The sequence below is a fragment of the Trachinotus anak genome, unplaced genomic scaffold, assembly GCF_046630095.1.
Source record: "Trachinotus anak isolate AG129_WGS33_773 ecotype Australia unplaced genomic scaffold, CSIRO_AGI_Tana_v1 ptg000021l, whole genome shotgun sequence".
NCBI lineage: Eukaryota > Metazoa > Chordata > Actinopteri > Carangiformes > Carangidae > Trachinotus > Trachinotus anak.
This window is the reverse complement of record NW_027273872.1, coordinates 28892126-28906972: the sequence shown is the minus strand read 5'-3', so window position 1 is coordinate 28906972 and position 14847 is coordinate 28892126. Positions and strand designations below refer to the sequence as shown.

General features: G+C 42.1%; 1 protein-coding gene and 2 long non-coding RNA genes across 6 annotated transcripts; all 3 read left to right on the top strand.

Moving 5' to 3' along the window:
* The first annotated feature begins 122 nt into the window (after positions 1–122).
* Positions 123–6399, top strand: LOC139606266 (uncharacterized). The gene is made up of 2 exons (XR_011684588.1): positions 123–3037; positions 4660–6399. It is a non-coding gene; the product is annotated as an uncharacterized lncRNA (long non-coding RNA).
* Positions 6400–8431: 2032 nt separating this feature from the next.
* hvcn1 (hydrogen voltage-gated channel 1) lies at positions 8432–14834 on the top strand. 3 transcript variants are annotated; one of them, XM_071457551.1, is made up of 6 exons: positions 8432–8724; positions 10570–10757; positions 11025–11129; positions 11575–11806; positions 13929–14041; positions 14485–14834. In XM_071457551.1, the coding sequence occupies exons 2-6, from the start codon at positions 10581–10583 to the stop codon at positions 14539–14541; spliced, it is 684 nt and encodes a 227-aa protein (XP_071313652.1). In that variant the 5' UTR covers positions 8432–8724; positions 10570–10580; the 3' UTR covers positions 14542–14834. The 3 variants fall into 3 exon arrangements, with proteins under 3 accessions (XP_071313652.1, XP_071313650.1, XP_071313651.1); XM_071457549.1 differs by having other exon boundaries at positions 8506–8724; positions 10544–10757; XM_071457550.1 differs by having other exon boundaries at positions 8695–8929; positions 10544–10757.
* LOC139605775 (uncharacterized) lies at positions 11825–13758 on the top strand. 2 transcript variants are annotated; one of them, XR_011684471.1, is made up of 2 exons: positions 11825–12455; positions 12868–13758. It is a non-coding gene; the product is annotated as an uncharacterized lncRNA (long non-coding RNA). The 2 variants fall into 2 exon arrangements; XR_011684470.1 differs by having other exon boundaries at positions 12851–13758.
* Positions 14835–14847: the final 13 nt, after the last annotated feature.

Here is a 14847-nt window from a genome sequence, read left to right as displayed (position 1 = left end):
ACTATTAAACCTTGAACACACTTTTTTGTTGAGGAGGGGTTTCAGGAAGAGCGCATAGAGCATCCCAGACAGAGCACAGCCCTGTCAGACACCTCTGTGCGCTCTAAAAGGAGCACACAAGCTACCATTTAGACGAGCGCCGAACCCAAACATCTCCATGGTCTTCCAGACGAATTGGTGTTCAACGCGGTCAAAAGCTTTTTCTTGATCTCGTGCGATCAGTCCTGTATTTATCCCCAATGAACTGGAGACCTCCAAAACGTCCCGAATGAGGTAGACATTGTTTACCATGGACCTGCTGGGTACACAGTACGTCTGGTCCCGATGGATGATCTGCTCCATGGCTCCTCTCAGTTGGATGGCCAAGGCTTTGGAGAGGATCTTATAGTCAGTACAGAGGAGAGACACAGGGTGCCAGTTTTTAATGTCCTGCAGGTTGCCTTTTTTGGCAGGAGGGTGATGTGTCAGGACAGAGGCAGTGGTGGCGAGGCTCTCGTTGAATACTTCCAGGATATCTTGTGACAGGATATACCAGAAAGCCTTGTAAAATTCCACGCTGAGGCCATCGATGACCGGGGCCTTCCGGCCCTGCATGGTCTGGAGGGCAGCATGTGGCTCCTGTACCGTCAGGAGGGCGCTGTAACTGGTTATTGGTCTTTTCAGAGACCTGTGGCAGCCCAGCACAGAAGTCGTTAAACAGTTCTTAAATTTCTTTGTAGTACTACTTCCACCCCGGTTATAGCTGAATGAAGCTAGTGGTTGGGCTACTGCCACCCAGGCAGCGTTATTTACTACTTTCGGTGACCTCGCGTCCGAGACGAGGCCGGTGTTGCCTTTTCCGTTAGGCGGGACGTGACGGACTTAAGCTAAGGGCTAGCGCTAGGCTAACAGAGCATAGGTTTATAACAGGTTTAGCGAGTTTCACGCTTTACTCGACGTCGGTCAAAACGCATTACAAACAAATGTCCGCTTTCTTGAAGTAAACAAACCCCTCGGTGTATGTTTGAATAGCCATCAGACATTGTCTATGAAAAAATAATGCAGTTGTAAATAGCCTAATGTAAATAGCCTAAACAGCCTAAGATCCGTCCACTCCCATTATACACTGCTGTGGCGATGCGGGGACAGACAGAGCAACTAACAGGAGCAATTAAAAAAATCTTCAGATTCATTCTTTTAGACCTAAAATATCAGGAAACTAGAGCACTAGGTTGAATTTGCCTGAAATTGTCCTTTAAATTAAAGAGTACGGTCCAGACCTGCTCTAAGTGTAAGGTCCCTTGAGCTGGCTTAAGTTGTGATTTGGCGCTGTATAAATGAAGTGATTGATTAACTTAACCATTTAAATTCAGGTGGGTGGTGTTATTAATACACTGAGAAGAATATTAAAATATTAAATTATTAATTTTCTTTTGTTTTATCAATTAGTGTTGAATTTTGACTTGATACGGCTACATTCTGTGGCTATAATGTGCTCACACACTCACACAAATGCATGCACACATTTCTGCAGCTGTTTCTCATCCAAATTGGGAGCTAACAATGTAACATTTTTCCTATTACTTAGGGCACAACATCATAGGGCCAAATCAACAAAGATCAACTCCCATTTTGTATGGGCAACCTCTCAAATTAGGTGAGTACATGTGATAGCATTGTTAATTGTTGAAGCTTAATTAAGCCATAGTTTTCTGCTAAAATGTTATCTTAAATTACATTTTCATCTGTTTTTACTCTCTCTTTTTTTAGGTAGAACATGTGAATGGGTGTGTGGGAATGTAAGGAGTGTGGAAAATCAGTATCAACTAGGTATGAATTGCTTAAACATTGTAAGCTAAAACACGGCCATCATGGAAACAGGTTCAGGCATCTCTGCCCATATTCTAATTGTCCATGCACATTTAGACTATGGAACAGTCTCTTGAGTCATATATACCGTACTCACAAAACACAAACATCTAAAGAAGCATCTGAGTTATCTATATTTTCATGTCAGTTGTGTACATGTCCTAAACTTGCGAATGAACGAGATTACCTCAGTCATGTAAATGAACATTTACGGAGGAATGAAACTGTAACATGCATGTTTAAAGGTTGTGCGTTTAAAACTAGCATTTACAATACATTTCATACCCATAAAAACAGGAAATATAATCCCCATACTTTAAATGATTTTAAATCTGAGGTTGTTACTGTTGTTACTAGGTTACAGGAATCAAACACTTCTGTTATTGATAATGTTTCTTGTGCTGCAGACACAGATGTAGAATCTGAAACTGATGTAGATGCGCATGCTTCCAGTATTGAAGATCTTCCCAGAGTTACTGAACAGAATATTGCCTTAGTTTTATTAAAATTGGAACATATTAATTTTGTACCAGCTACAGCTATTGATGAATTACAATATCTGTTAAGCTCTGTATCTGTTCCGATCACATCTAATAATAACACATTTCAGTGTGGTAAACCCAGTTGAGTACATCCTTGAGCCTAAGACAAATAAGACATTCCAGTATATTCCTATTTTGCTTTCTTGTCAGCATTTGTTAAGTAATTTTAGACATTTTAGAAAGTGTAATCCATACACACAAGACACAGAAAAATACTTTGGGTGTAGTGCATTATAAATCGATAAAGGATGGCATTTACTTGAAAGTAACAGTTTATTCACCGGGGAGGATTTGAAATTTTCAGTGTCACTGCATGTTGATGACTTTGAGGTTTGCAATCCCTTAGGCACATCCAGAAAAACTCAAACTTTGTGGTGTATACTGGATTTTGAACAATTTACCACCTGGATCTCATTCAGCTCTTTCTTCCATCTACTTGGCAGTATTATGCAAGAGTAAAGATGTAAAGGTGTATGGGTATGAAAACATTTTAGAGCCCCTTTTACAGGATTTGATAATTTTAGAGAAACATGGTGTTTTTATTGCAGGTCTTGGAGAGTCAGTCATTGCAGATAATTTAGGAGCCCACGGGATAGCAGGCTTCATTGAAAGCTTCTCTGGTGTGTACTTCTGCAGGTTTTGTACAGGTGAGAGATCAGACATTCAGGATAAGGCTGTTCAGTCAGGACATTTTAACTTTCAAACAAAAGATGTACACGAGACACACATTAAGTTTGCAAGGGAGAACTCAACAATCTGTTTTGGAGTAAAGAGAGAGTGTTTTATTTTACAAAGAATTTATCTAATTTTCATGTTACCCGAGGCTACGCTCCTGACATAGTCCATGACTTATTTGAGGGTGTTGTTCCAGTTGAAATTGCCCTCTGCATTTGTGAAATAATTTCCAAATAATATCTGTCTCTTGACACTCTTGACAAATTAACCCTGAACTTTCCATATAAGTGGGGAGATAGAACTAATAAACCGCACATTATACCACGCACTTACGCCTCTAGAAGGACCATAGGAGGTAACGCCCATGAAAATTGGAATCCATTGAGATTGCTCCCATTTATAATAGGAGACTTGATACCAGCCTGCTTGGCTTGTGTTGCTTGATTTAAAAGAAATAGTTGAACTTACTGTTGCCCCTCTTCATAATGAAGAAACCATTGCCTACCTGGACTGCAAAATCACAGAACACAGGGACAGATTCTTGGAGCTTTTTCCTGCACGACTATTACCAAAGCATCACTTCCTTGAACACTACCCTCAATTGATCGAATGTATTGGGCCTTTAGTGGGGCAGTGGACTATGAGGTTTGAGGCGAAGCATAGCTTCTTTAAGAAAGTTGCTTGTCACACAAATTGTTTCAAGAATATACCATTCACATTAGCAACTAAACATCAGCAAATGATTGCATATCATATCAGTGCATTACATCTTAAACCTGCTTTGGAAGTTGAAAATGTTTCCACACTTCCTGTGGATGTACTGAACAAGGAAGTAGTGGGCAGCCTCAGGCAGAAATACCCCAAGATGAATGATGTACATCTTGCCAAAAATACAACCATCAAAGGGATCTCCTACAGAGTTGGCATGCTAATTCCATTTGGTTCAGCTGGTGGCCTTCCTAAGTTTGCAGAAATCCTTCAAATCAGCATTGTTGAAAACAGTTTGAGCTTTGTTGTAAGGATATTGTGTGCATGGTATCATGAGTATTTCAGAGCTTATGAGCTGACTACATCTCCTAATAGAGAGGTTGCCCTAGTTGATCTTGAAAACCCGGCCGATGCTTATCCACTCTGTGACTACACTGTGGGTGTGAAACGGATGGTTACTTTGAAAAGGCACATTATTGTTTAAGGTATGTCTATAATGAAACTTCTTTCTCACTATCTCATAAAGTAGGGGTGTAACAAAAAATCACTTGATCAATTGTTATATGAAAAATTGTTGAATTGTATTAATCTTGTTTTCATCATGTTATCAATGTTAAAGGTTTTTAGATATTCAGTGACAATATATACTGTGTGGTTATGTGATTTCAACTAACATCTGTCTGTCTGTATCTATCTAGCTGTCTGTCTATTGATCTATCTATCTATCTGTCTGTCTCTGTCTTCCATAATTTTCAAGTCAGACATGGTAGAATTAACCAAATCCTTTGATTAACTGCTAAAAATGACCATTAGTTGAAGTTCTTAAATGAAGTTGCAGTAATTGTTCGGTATTATCATAACCTTGTGTCCTGTATTTTTTCCCTAGAATAAAAAAGTGAAAGATGTCAAGTCCTGTCCACCTGAGAGTTGTGTTTGGCGGAGATGATGCCAGAAAACTTAGCCTGATGTCAGTGATGCCAGCATCTGTGGATCAACTTGTCCTGAAATTCAACTTCAAAGAGCAAATGCAGAATTCAGAGTAAACGGCATGCCTCTTACCCCTCCCCCAAAGCTAAGAATGGATATTCTTGAAGGCATGGCTGAACAGATCTTCAAATACACAGCATATCTGAGTGATTCCCAAAGTGAAGAGGCTGCTGAGGTCTTGGTGCATGTCCATCCATGTTTGAGGGAAAGAGGAACTCGTGCCGGCCACGAAGGATGGAAACAGTATCTAAAGACAGAAGTTGCCAATTTTCGCACTAAACTGTGCAAAATCGGACACCCAGAAGTCAGTGTAAACTCTCTCAAGAGCAAGCGCAAAGGACAAGAAAAAGCAGCTGCAAGAGAGAAACAAGAAAGAGTCTTGAGAATGAGAAGCTCTCTTGACAGAGGTGAAAACACAACAAGGCTGTGGTCAAGGAGAAAATGCAGAAGACCTTCTCCTACAGACGTCAGGAGGTTGTCCAGGACTCACCTTTAGTCTCTCAATTTGTGAACAGATGGCCTGCCTTGTTCACAGTGAGTGAGGTGAGCATTACTGATTGACATTCTGCACACTGCTCTGCCGATGTATAACTGCTTTCCAAAATTATGTTCAGGTAATAATTAAGTTGGGGAAAAGAATATTTTATTCTATATGGACATCTATTTGTTCAATACATCCATGGCAAACAGTTTTTTTTCTTCATGTCAACAGCATTTCCTAAGACTGCATTTTCAGAGACTGATTGTAAATTCACATTTGAGTTCTTCCAGAAAGTGTTGATGAACTTGGATGATAACAGACTGTCCCCAAAGGTCCAAGCACTTAAAATAAAGATGCCTCAGTGAGATCACAAGTTAAGTTGGTGGATAATTGAGCCAGCCACATTTGGCTTGTTGGAGCTGCATCCCTGGGAGTCAGGTGGACAGTTACCTTCAATGTGGATGTGCACAGTTCTGTCATGATTGCTCCCACCCCCACCCCTCATTAGCTCATTACTGCTGTTCTGCTGTTATTTCACCTTGTAACTGTTGCATGTGTTACCATACCTTAGCCTTATTGCTTGGGCCTCTCTTGTGGTGAGGCTAAAAAGAGAGTCCTTGGAATTAGGACTTACGTTTTTATTGTTATGTATTTATTCATTTGAACCTAACCTAACTTACCTAATTTTATTAGGTACATGTGTACACTCTAATGCAGTCCAATACATGTTGTTCCAAAGCATATTTGCATAATGCCTCCTATAATCAAGGACACCCAAAACAGAAACATTTTGAATTTCATAAGTTGGCAGAGCTGTTGTATTTACTTGAAATAGATTCTACAAGTGTACCTAATGAGATGGCCACTGCTTTCATTGTCATCTGTCATATTAACAGCCTTGACTTTTTTCTAATTGCAAAATGTCAAACAAGTTCATGCTATACTGTGTCATAATGTGCCAGTGCGCCCAGAGTCTGAATAGCGTTCATGATTTCTGTACTTATTTGTCTTTGTGTTGAGATAGACACATACTGTGACGAGTCTTTGAACGATGCGCAAGTGCCAACATGACAGGTGTACAGCGGCATCCATGTGGTACAGACACATTTAAAAGTTACTGCAATTTTGAAGTTACTGTCAATAAAGTTGTCAGATCTATGCTGTCTGTTGCTTTGTGATTTTAACAGGAGATAGGATAACATATTTGAAATGCATTACTATTGTATATATACTTTAACACATAGTGTTTATGTGAAAGTTCACCTTACCTTTAATTGAATAAACACATAAAGTTTATGTGTATGTTTGCATTAACTTTATTTATTCACTGATTCAGCATGGTAGAAACACTTTGAATTAAATGGGATCCTTACATTGAACTTGCCTAATAAAATTACATGGAAAAACCTCATGTAATTGAAATACGTGAAGTCAACGTTTTTGGTACAATTATTTTTTTGAGTGCACCTCACCTTCCGGAACTTAAGTTTCCTCAGTTAATTTACCTGTAATTTATCCTGTTTTCCACTCACTTCACCTGTCTCACTCCCCTGTTGTCCACTCACTCCATTGTCTACCTCACTGCTCTTTGAGAGTGCAGCGCCATCTGCAGTTCTGCTCTGCTCAGACCCGCTCGGACCCTCCGGGCCTCCGTTTATACAAGCTTTTACTAAATGTCCTTCTTCACCACATCCGAAACATTTAATCAGTGCTGAAGTAGCAAAGAGCACATCGTCAAAGTCATCGACCCTGACGCGGAAACAAACATTTAAGTCCTCATCGCGATTATTCAGGATCATGTTTTAGCAGCGAAGATTTACATCCAAACAGGGCTTTTTTAAATCGGTGACACAATTTTCCAATGTCCGGATAACTCCCTGTTCAGAAAGTCATCGCTGATGAACGATGTTAGACAGAGTGACCTTGGTGGCAGGTTGACTCAGCGGCAGCCCTGATTCAAACCTGCCGCCGACATTAATCCCGGTCTCCACCAGCCGGTTCACCTGCTCCACCTTCTCCAGGAATATCACCACCGCCCCATCCGAGCGGCTGATTTCACACAGCCATGCCCGGTCACCTCTCCCACCGCCAGAGCGATCTGCTCCACGGTGTGCGGAGACCCGGCGCCCACTTTGATGCCGTGTCTCCGCGTCAACCGGGAGAAGTCGCCGCCGCTCACCGCCATGGCCCCAGACGCCACCTGGCCAGACTTAACACAACTACACCAACAAGAACGTTAAAGAAAAAAGACAGAAAAAGATGGAAAACCTCAAAGTTTTCGCTCGCAAAGGCTCTGACACCGTTCAGCACGCTCCACTCACTCAGAGAGAGAGAGAGATAAAGAGAGCGAGAGAAGGAGAGAGAGAAAGCGAGAGAGAAAGGGAGAGGGAGAAGGAGAGAAAGAGGAGAGAGAGAAAGAGAGAGTGAAGAAGAAGAGAGAGGGAGACAGAGAGAGAGATTCCTCTCAAAACATAAAACCCTGAGGTTCCGTTGAATCAGTTCCTGACAAAAGGCTCCATAGTTCAATGCACTCAAAATGATAGATAGATAGATAGATAGATAGATAGATAGATAGATAGATAGATAGATAGATAGATAGATAGATAGTGCAGGTTTCCACAGTGAAGGATCAGTCATTAAGACACATAAAATATCTGATATGATTTACATTATGTAAAATGTGACGTAGCACCAGCAGGTGGCAGTGTGGTTACTGGAATGACAGAGGGAGTTTGTACCTGAGCTGGGCTCTGGAGAGAGAGAGAGGAGAGACCATCAGTGGTGTCTGATACAACCACACAAGAGTCTCTTTAAATGCTGACCTGTTAGCTTCGACAGCTATGCCTGAAACACGTTGTTATCATTGTTATCAATGGAGATAAACAGCAGCACAGTGAAGAATTTAACCTGGGTCCAGTTCACTGAAAACTACCTGGACGGAGGAAAACAGACATCACGTGGTTAAAGTCATTCCTCCCTCAGCTCCGTTATTCCAAAGCAAACTCCGTACACGAATTAATAGATTTAATGGTAACTATCAAGTATCCACTCCACTATTCACACACTCTGTAATCACTGACCGGCAGCTTGCGGGGTATTTATTATGAGCAACAGTTTAATTCGGCTCACATATAATCCACCAAGAGACTTTTACAGGAGTTTCATTTGATTACAGCCTGTTTTGGAAACGCTTCCCGCCGTGAATCAGTAGAGACAGTTGTGATTGTCAGCAGTGTGTTGTAGTGTAAACAGTGTGTAAATAAACGATTCACGCCATAAAGGTTCTTCAGTGATGTCTCCCGCTGAGAGACATAGTACAACCTCAGGATTTTGAACGTAGTTTTGTTGGATGCTGTGTGGACAGACCAGACCAGACTAGGGGCTGGTCTCAGCCGGAGGCGGGGTTTGTCAGACTGAAGTAAACTGGGTCGAGGAGTTTGTGCTGAGGAGACATAAAGACTTCAGGAGTAAAGCAGATAGAAGGTGAGTGAGTCCACCTGGATCCCCAGCCTCGCTCCTGAGTGCTAGCATGCATGTTGCACTTAGATAACGGCGCTGACCGTGAAACGCTAGGTTGGCAGAAACAGTCGGACGGATGTTGTTATCACGAGTTTGAGGCTGCTGTCCCTCAGCTGTGGACCTGAGCAGAGGCTAACTGCTAACACAGACTCTGACTGCTCTCACGGTGGTAGGAGCAGTTTAACATCTTCTCTCTGAAGCCAGTTCACTGTTTTGTTGTTTATAGGAGCTGCAGATCACTTTCAGGTCGACCGAAGTTATTTAATGTAGTTTATAATCTCAGTCCTCTTCCATCTCTCCATGGAGGAATGCATGCAGAATAACAACATCTCTCAGCTGTTGCACCTCTGGTCTTTGACTGCGGATCTTCAGATATTCAGTCTCTTGCAGCAGATAATCAGTTGGCTGGTTGACTGGAGTTTGGTGCTGTCTGTTAAAGTTTAATGATTTTTCTGCACATGTCAGTAGGACAGTGCAGTCAGCTGACTCCAGTCATAATAGGTTTCAGTTTGTTTCCCTGGTGCAGATTTCTGACCTCAGTAATCCTCATGGTGATTTATGCCTCTCTTCCACACCAACATGTAACTGGTCCAAACAGCAGATAAACCAGTTTACCATCACCAGTAAGGGCAGAGGTTTGGTCTCAACATCAGTACAGACAAAACAAAGAGGACTTTTACTGCTGTCAGCTGGATGTTTATCAAGATATAAGATCTGTATTTACATCTAAATAAAACTAGACACAGACACAGATCAAAGACTAAATGTGAACTTTCAGAAATTACTCATTACTGAAGAAATAACAATATGTTTTATCCATCATCAGCATGTTTATATTAAGTTCTTCTTCCAGTGGTGCAGTTCCACTTTTCCCCTTGTTTTCACATTTTAAACTAGCTCCTCGCTAAACTAGTACCTTAACCAGCTACAACACAAACTGCTGCTAATCCGATGATGCATCATTAACAATCTAATAATGACAGACTGGAGACCAGGCTGGGAACAGCATCAGTTTTGAGAGAAGTCCATTTGATCTTCAGTGACAAGAAGCGTTTTAGGACACAAAGAAGAGTAATCCTGGATCCTTCAGTCCCGGTTCAGGTCTACAGCAACATTCTCAGTAAACAGACTCTCATCTGTTCAGGTGAACATGTTCTGGGACCAGAATTTACCAGAATCTCAGATACCATACTGATGGGTGCAGGGGGGGTGGCCTGCTGTACTCAAAACTTAAGGTGCCTTTGAATGACTGACTAAACTCACTGGAGACGTCCTGCACGGTCTCCTGAACACACACACACATACACACAAACACACACACACACATATACACACACACACACACACATACACACACACATACATACATACACACACACACACACACCCATGCCTTCCACCTCAGACATGTCACACAGTCTCATGACTTCCTTGTCAACACATCTTGGATGGTGGGTGGTGACTCTTGGGGGAGGACGCTGCAGCCTCCTGCTGACCCCATCCTCAGAGGGGCTGGATTTCTTCATAACGTTGCAAAGCTAAGAAAGCAGAAGTGAACTCAGATTGTCTAACTTTTGGAGAAATGTGCACAGAGACTGTGAAACACAGGCAGTCACTGGCCTTCAGTTGTCCGCATATCTTCTAATGTTCATCTTTATCAATGACTGAAACAACAGTGAAACATGTTGTCAGCTACAGTTAAACTGAGTCAGAAACAGCGGTGTGATCTCTGTGAAGCATCTTCACCTGTGCACTGAAATCAACACCTGTATTTTCCCCTGAGGTGGGACGGCGTCTTTACCTTCATAGAGCCGGGCATCATGGCTCGATACCTGAGCTACTTCACCACCGTGGGGGATGTGCAGCCTCCTCAGTGGGAGGAAGAGGAGGAGCTACACGTGGCCAGTGAGGAGCTGAGTCCGGCCACAGGACAGCTCCCAACAACCCTGAGCTTCAGGGACTCACTGAAGAGGCTCTACAGCTCCGAGCGCTTCCAGGTGACTCATCAGTCCTCACTTCACACACACTTCATACACCTGAGAGAACAATGTCAGTGATCATCCATCCATCATGCCTCTCCACAGTGCCGTCTTCAGGTTTCTGGTTGTGTCCAAAAAACAGTCTAGAACCTTAAAGACTCTGATTTACAGACAAAAATCTGTGAAATTCTATTTTGTGAGATTGTCATGTACTAAGACGATTTCCCTCTAAGATAAAAGTTTAAAGTGGAAACACCAGTACTTCAACAAGGGTACTGATTCCAGGTGTTGGTCGTGTGTCTGGTGATCCTGGACGCCATCTTTGTTCTGGCAGAGCTGCTCATAGACCTGTCTGTTATCAAGTTGGAACATGACCACATTGCACCTGAGGTGAGTCTCTTGTCAAAGGAAACCGTCAGTTCTCATTACAACCTGTAGGTCATGTGACTGAGTCTCCGCCCACACGGCACCTTTAAGTTTTAAACTCTTCTTCTGCGTTTTAGTTTCAAACTCATCTCTTTTTCTACGTTTCAGTTTTAAACTCATCTCTTCTTCTACATTTCAGTTTTAAACTCGTCTCCTCTTCTACATTTTAGTTTTAAACTAATCTCTTCTACATTTCAGTTTTAAACTCATCTCTTCTTCTGTTTCCTCCTCCGTCCGCTCCCCTCCAGAGTCTTCAGCCACTAAAACAGAGACTTTCAGACACACTGCTGTTCCTCATTCAGAGTATTTACTGTAACTAACCAACTGCAGAGGAGCCAATCTGCTTCCTGTTTACAAAAGCGTAGATGTAGTGGTGTGGACGCAGCCTGAGCCGTGTGTGTTGTCGCAGGTGTTTCACTACCTGAGCCTGGCTCTCCTCACTTTCTTCATGGTGGAGCTGGCAGGTAAGCTGTTTGCTTACCGCCTGGAGTTCTTCCACCATAAGTTTGAGGTGTTTGACGGTCTGGTGGTGGTGGTGTCCTTCGTGCTGGATGTCGTCTTCATCTTCCATGAGGATGCCTTTGATGGGATGGGTCTCCTCATCCTACTGCGACTCTGGAGGGTGGCCAGAATCATCAATGGTTCGTAACACAGTGAGTCTGTGTGTGTACCTGTGTATATACACAAACACACCTGGTCTGCAGGTATATATGCAGGTAAACCCTGAGGAGGACAGTTGGCATGTTTCACATCACATGAAAAGGTTTTGTCTTTTCTCCCAGTTTATTGTGACTTCACTGTAACTGAACCAAATTTACATGTTTAGCCAGGCTAGCAGAGTTGCTATAGCGACGGCACTCTCAGTAGTTGGGCTGCATAAAAACTTTAATGATTAATTGTAATTTTTATTTGAATGATCCAATCGATTCTTCAGATCACAGAGATCTTTGATCTTTTTTAAAACATGTTGTGTGTCTTTAGTTGTTACCTGTTGGTTGCCTTTAGGCTGCATGTTGTGTAAATTATCTACTTACTAGCTGTTATTATCATCAAAGTGAAAGGGAACATAGCTGACAGCTGCTGTAGCCGCCCTGACTCGCCACAGTCCTGTAAACTGTGAGGTGAACAGCTAGAGAGTGTGTGGACCTGCTGCAGTTTACAGACTGTGGTGGATCAGGATGGTCCCCCTACAGCATGTGGGCCTGACTCTGGACTCTACCAGAGGGACCGACTGATCTCAGCTCAGTGAGTGTTGTAGAGACGTCAGTGAATGGAGGGTGGACCCAGTCAGTAACATCTGTCTGCAGCTAACATCTCTCTGCAGCTGAATGTCAAATTATTCAACAGTTGGAGAGAATTCAACATTACCTTATAAGTAGGGAAAGCAGATGTTAGCTACAGATGTTAGCAGGGAAAAATGTTGGCTGCAGATGGAGATGTTAGCTGCAGACAGATGTTAGATGCAAACAACTGTTAGCTGCAGACAGATGTTAGCTGCAAACAAATGTTAGCTGCAGGAACAGATGTTAGCTACGGACAGATGTTAGCTGCAGACAGATGTTAGCTGCAAACAACTGTTAGCTGCAGACAGATGTTAGCTGCAGACAGAGATGTTAGCTGCAAACAAATGTTAGCTGCAGGAACAGATGTTAGCTACTGTCCGTAGCTAACATCTGTTCCTGCAGCTAACATTTGTTTGCAGCTAACATCTGTCTGCAGCTAACAGTTGTTTGCATCTAACATCTGTCTGCAGCTAACATCTCCATCTGCAGCCAACATTTTTCCCTGCAGCCAACACCTGTCTGCAGCTAATATCTGTCTGCAGCTATCAGGCTGATGTCAACACAGACCTTGACAGACTCTCAGTCTCTGGCCATTACAGTTGAGGTCTGTACTTTTGTACTGACATCCACTGTATGACATCATTTATTTTTAAACATGAATGATGATGAAACCTTTTGTACATGTATTGTTTATTTATGTATATTGTATATAAATACTGTTACTGTTTTGGTTATTTGTCATTTACCAATGAAAATAAATCTGTGCTCCACAGTTTAGAACCAGGAAATGTGTTCACAGTTTATTCGATCATGGGACTTTAAACAGTTTTGGAGTCAAGTAAACAACAGTGTTGCTCTCTTGTTGAATGTAGAGGTAATGATAAGGTAATGTTGAATTCTCTCCAACTGTTGAATAATTTGACATTCACTCTGGTGCATTCACACATTAACCCTGTTCACCATAAGATTACATGGAATTCATCATCACTTCACACTTTGTCCAGTTGGTTCATGACGAAATAAACTGCTGATTGGCCTCAGTTAACTCTTTGTTGCTAATTAGCTAATTAGGTAAACATTGCCTGCTAAACACCAGCATGTTAGCATGCTAATGTGAGCATTAAACTGAAGACACTGCTGTGTCTAAGTAGAGCCTCACAGAGCAGCTAGAAAGGCTGGAGGCATTTTTTCAGACAGGAAACATCACCACAAAATAAAACACCCGAAGACGTCATGCAGGTAAAATCATTTAAAGCTGAGTAATCAGACTGGATACACAATAATAAATTATTCACAAATTAAATTATTGATTAACTCCTTTAAATGGCCCCATTCCTACCTGACCTACCTAACCTACCTAGCCTACCTGACCCACTGGCCATGTTCTCTGTCAGTTTGAAAGTGAAAATGTAGATCTCACAAAGGAAGAGGTCAGTGTAGTTGCTACTTCTGGAGGTGACAGTATTTGAATGTGTCGCAGGTATCCTGGTGTCCGTGAAGACCCGAGCAGACCAGAGGATCCACAAGCTGAAGGAGAGCTACGACCACCTGGTTCAAAGAGTCACACAGCTCCAGGAGCGCAGTGATAAACTGGTGAGTCACTTCACATCACAGGTCAGAGCAACATTCACACACATTGAATTTACATCCTACAGTTAAAACTTTACACTTGTACAAGTTGATTTTCAGACTCACATTTGAAAAAATGATCTGTTCAACTTAACTCAGCTGAGGTAAAAACTACAGATTGTTATAACTGAGGGTTTGTTGTTGTAGCTGTGGCAGTTGGTTCTGTTAATGTTGTACTCAACAAAGTAAAAGTTGAGCTCAGAACATCATCAGTAAACAAAGGTCCACTGATGAACACAAGCAGACGATCAAACAGGTACATCATGTGCCTCATTCATCCTCCCTGCCCCACAGCTTGGGGATGTGGACTGTAGTATTTATAATATTAGGACAACAGAGCTGACACAGAAGTCTGTGTTCAGTTTGTGTTCGAGCTCTGACTGACTCTTCTGTCTCCATCATCACAGGAACAAGAGAAACAGAAACTTGAAGCCATCCTGAAGAAGCACAGCATAGACTTCTGACTGTTCAGTGTCATTTATAGCATGTTCCTTTCTGCACCACTGTTTTTAATTTTCACACTATACTGTACATCCCATGATAACCTTTCACTGCAGACCTGATTCCAGTATCCTACCAGCTGTTGATAGAAGCTTTACAGTTAGAGCATTAACCATAGAAACAGGTTTGTGGATCCATCTCCAGGTTTCCTGTCACTGTAGTGATAAAACCTGTTAAAAATCTGTGTTGATCTAATGAATGTCAAATATTCAGATGCTCCTGGATATCACTCCATAAAGCTGCAAGTGAACGTTCATCAGAGGATCTGT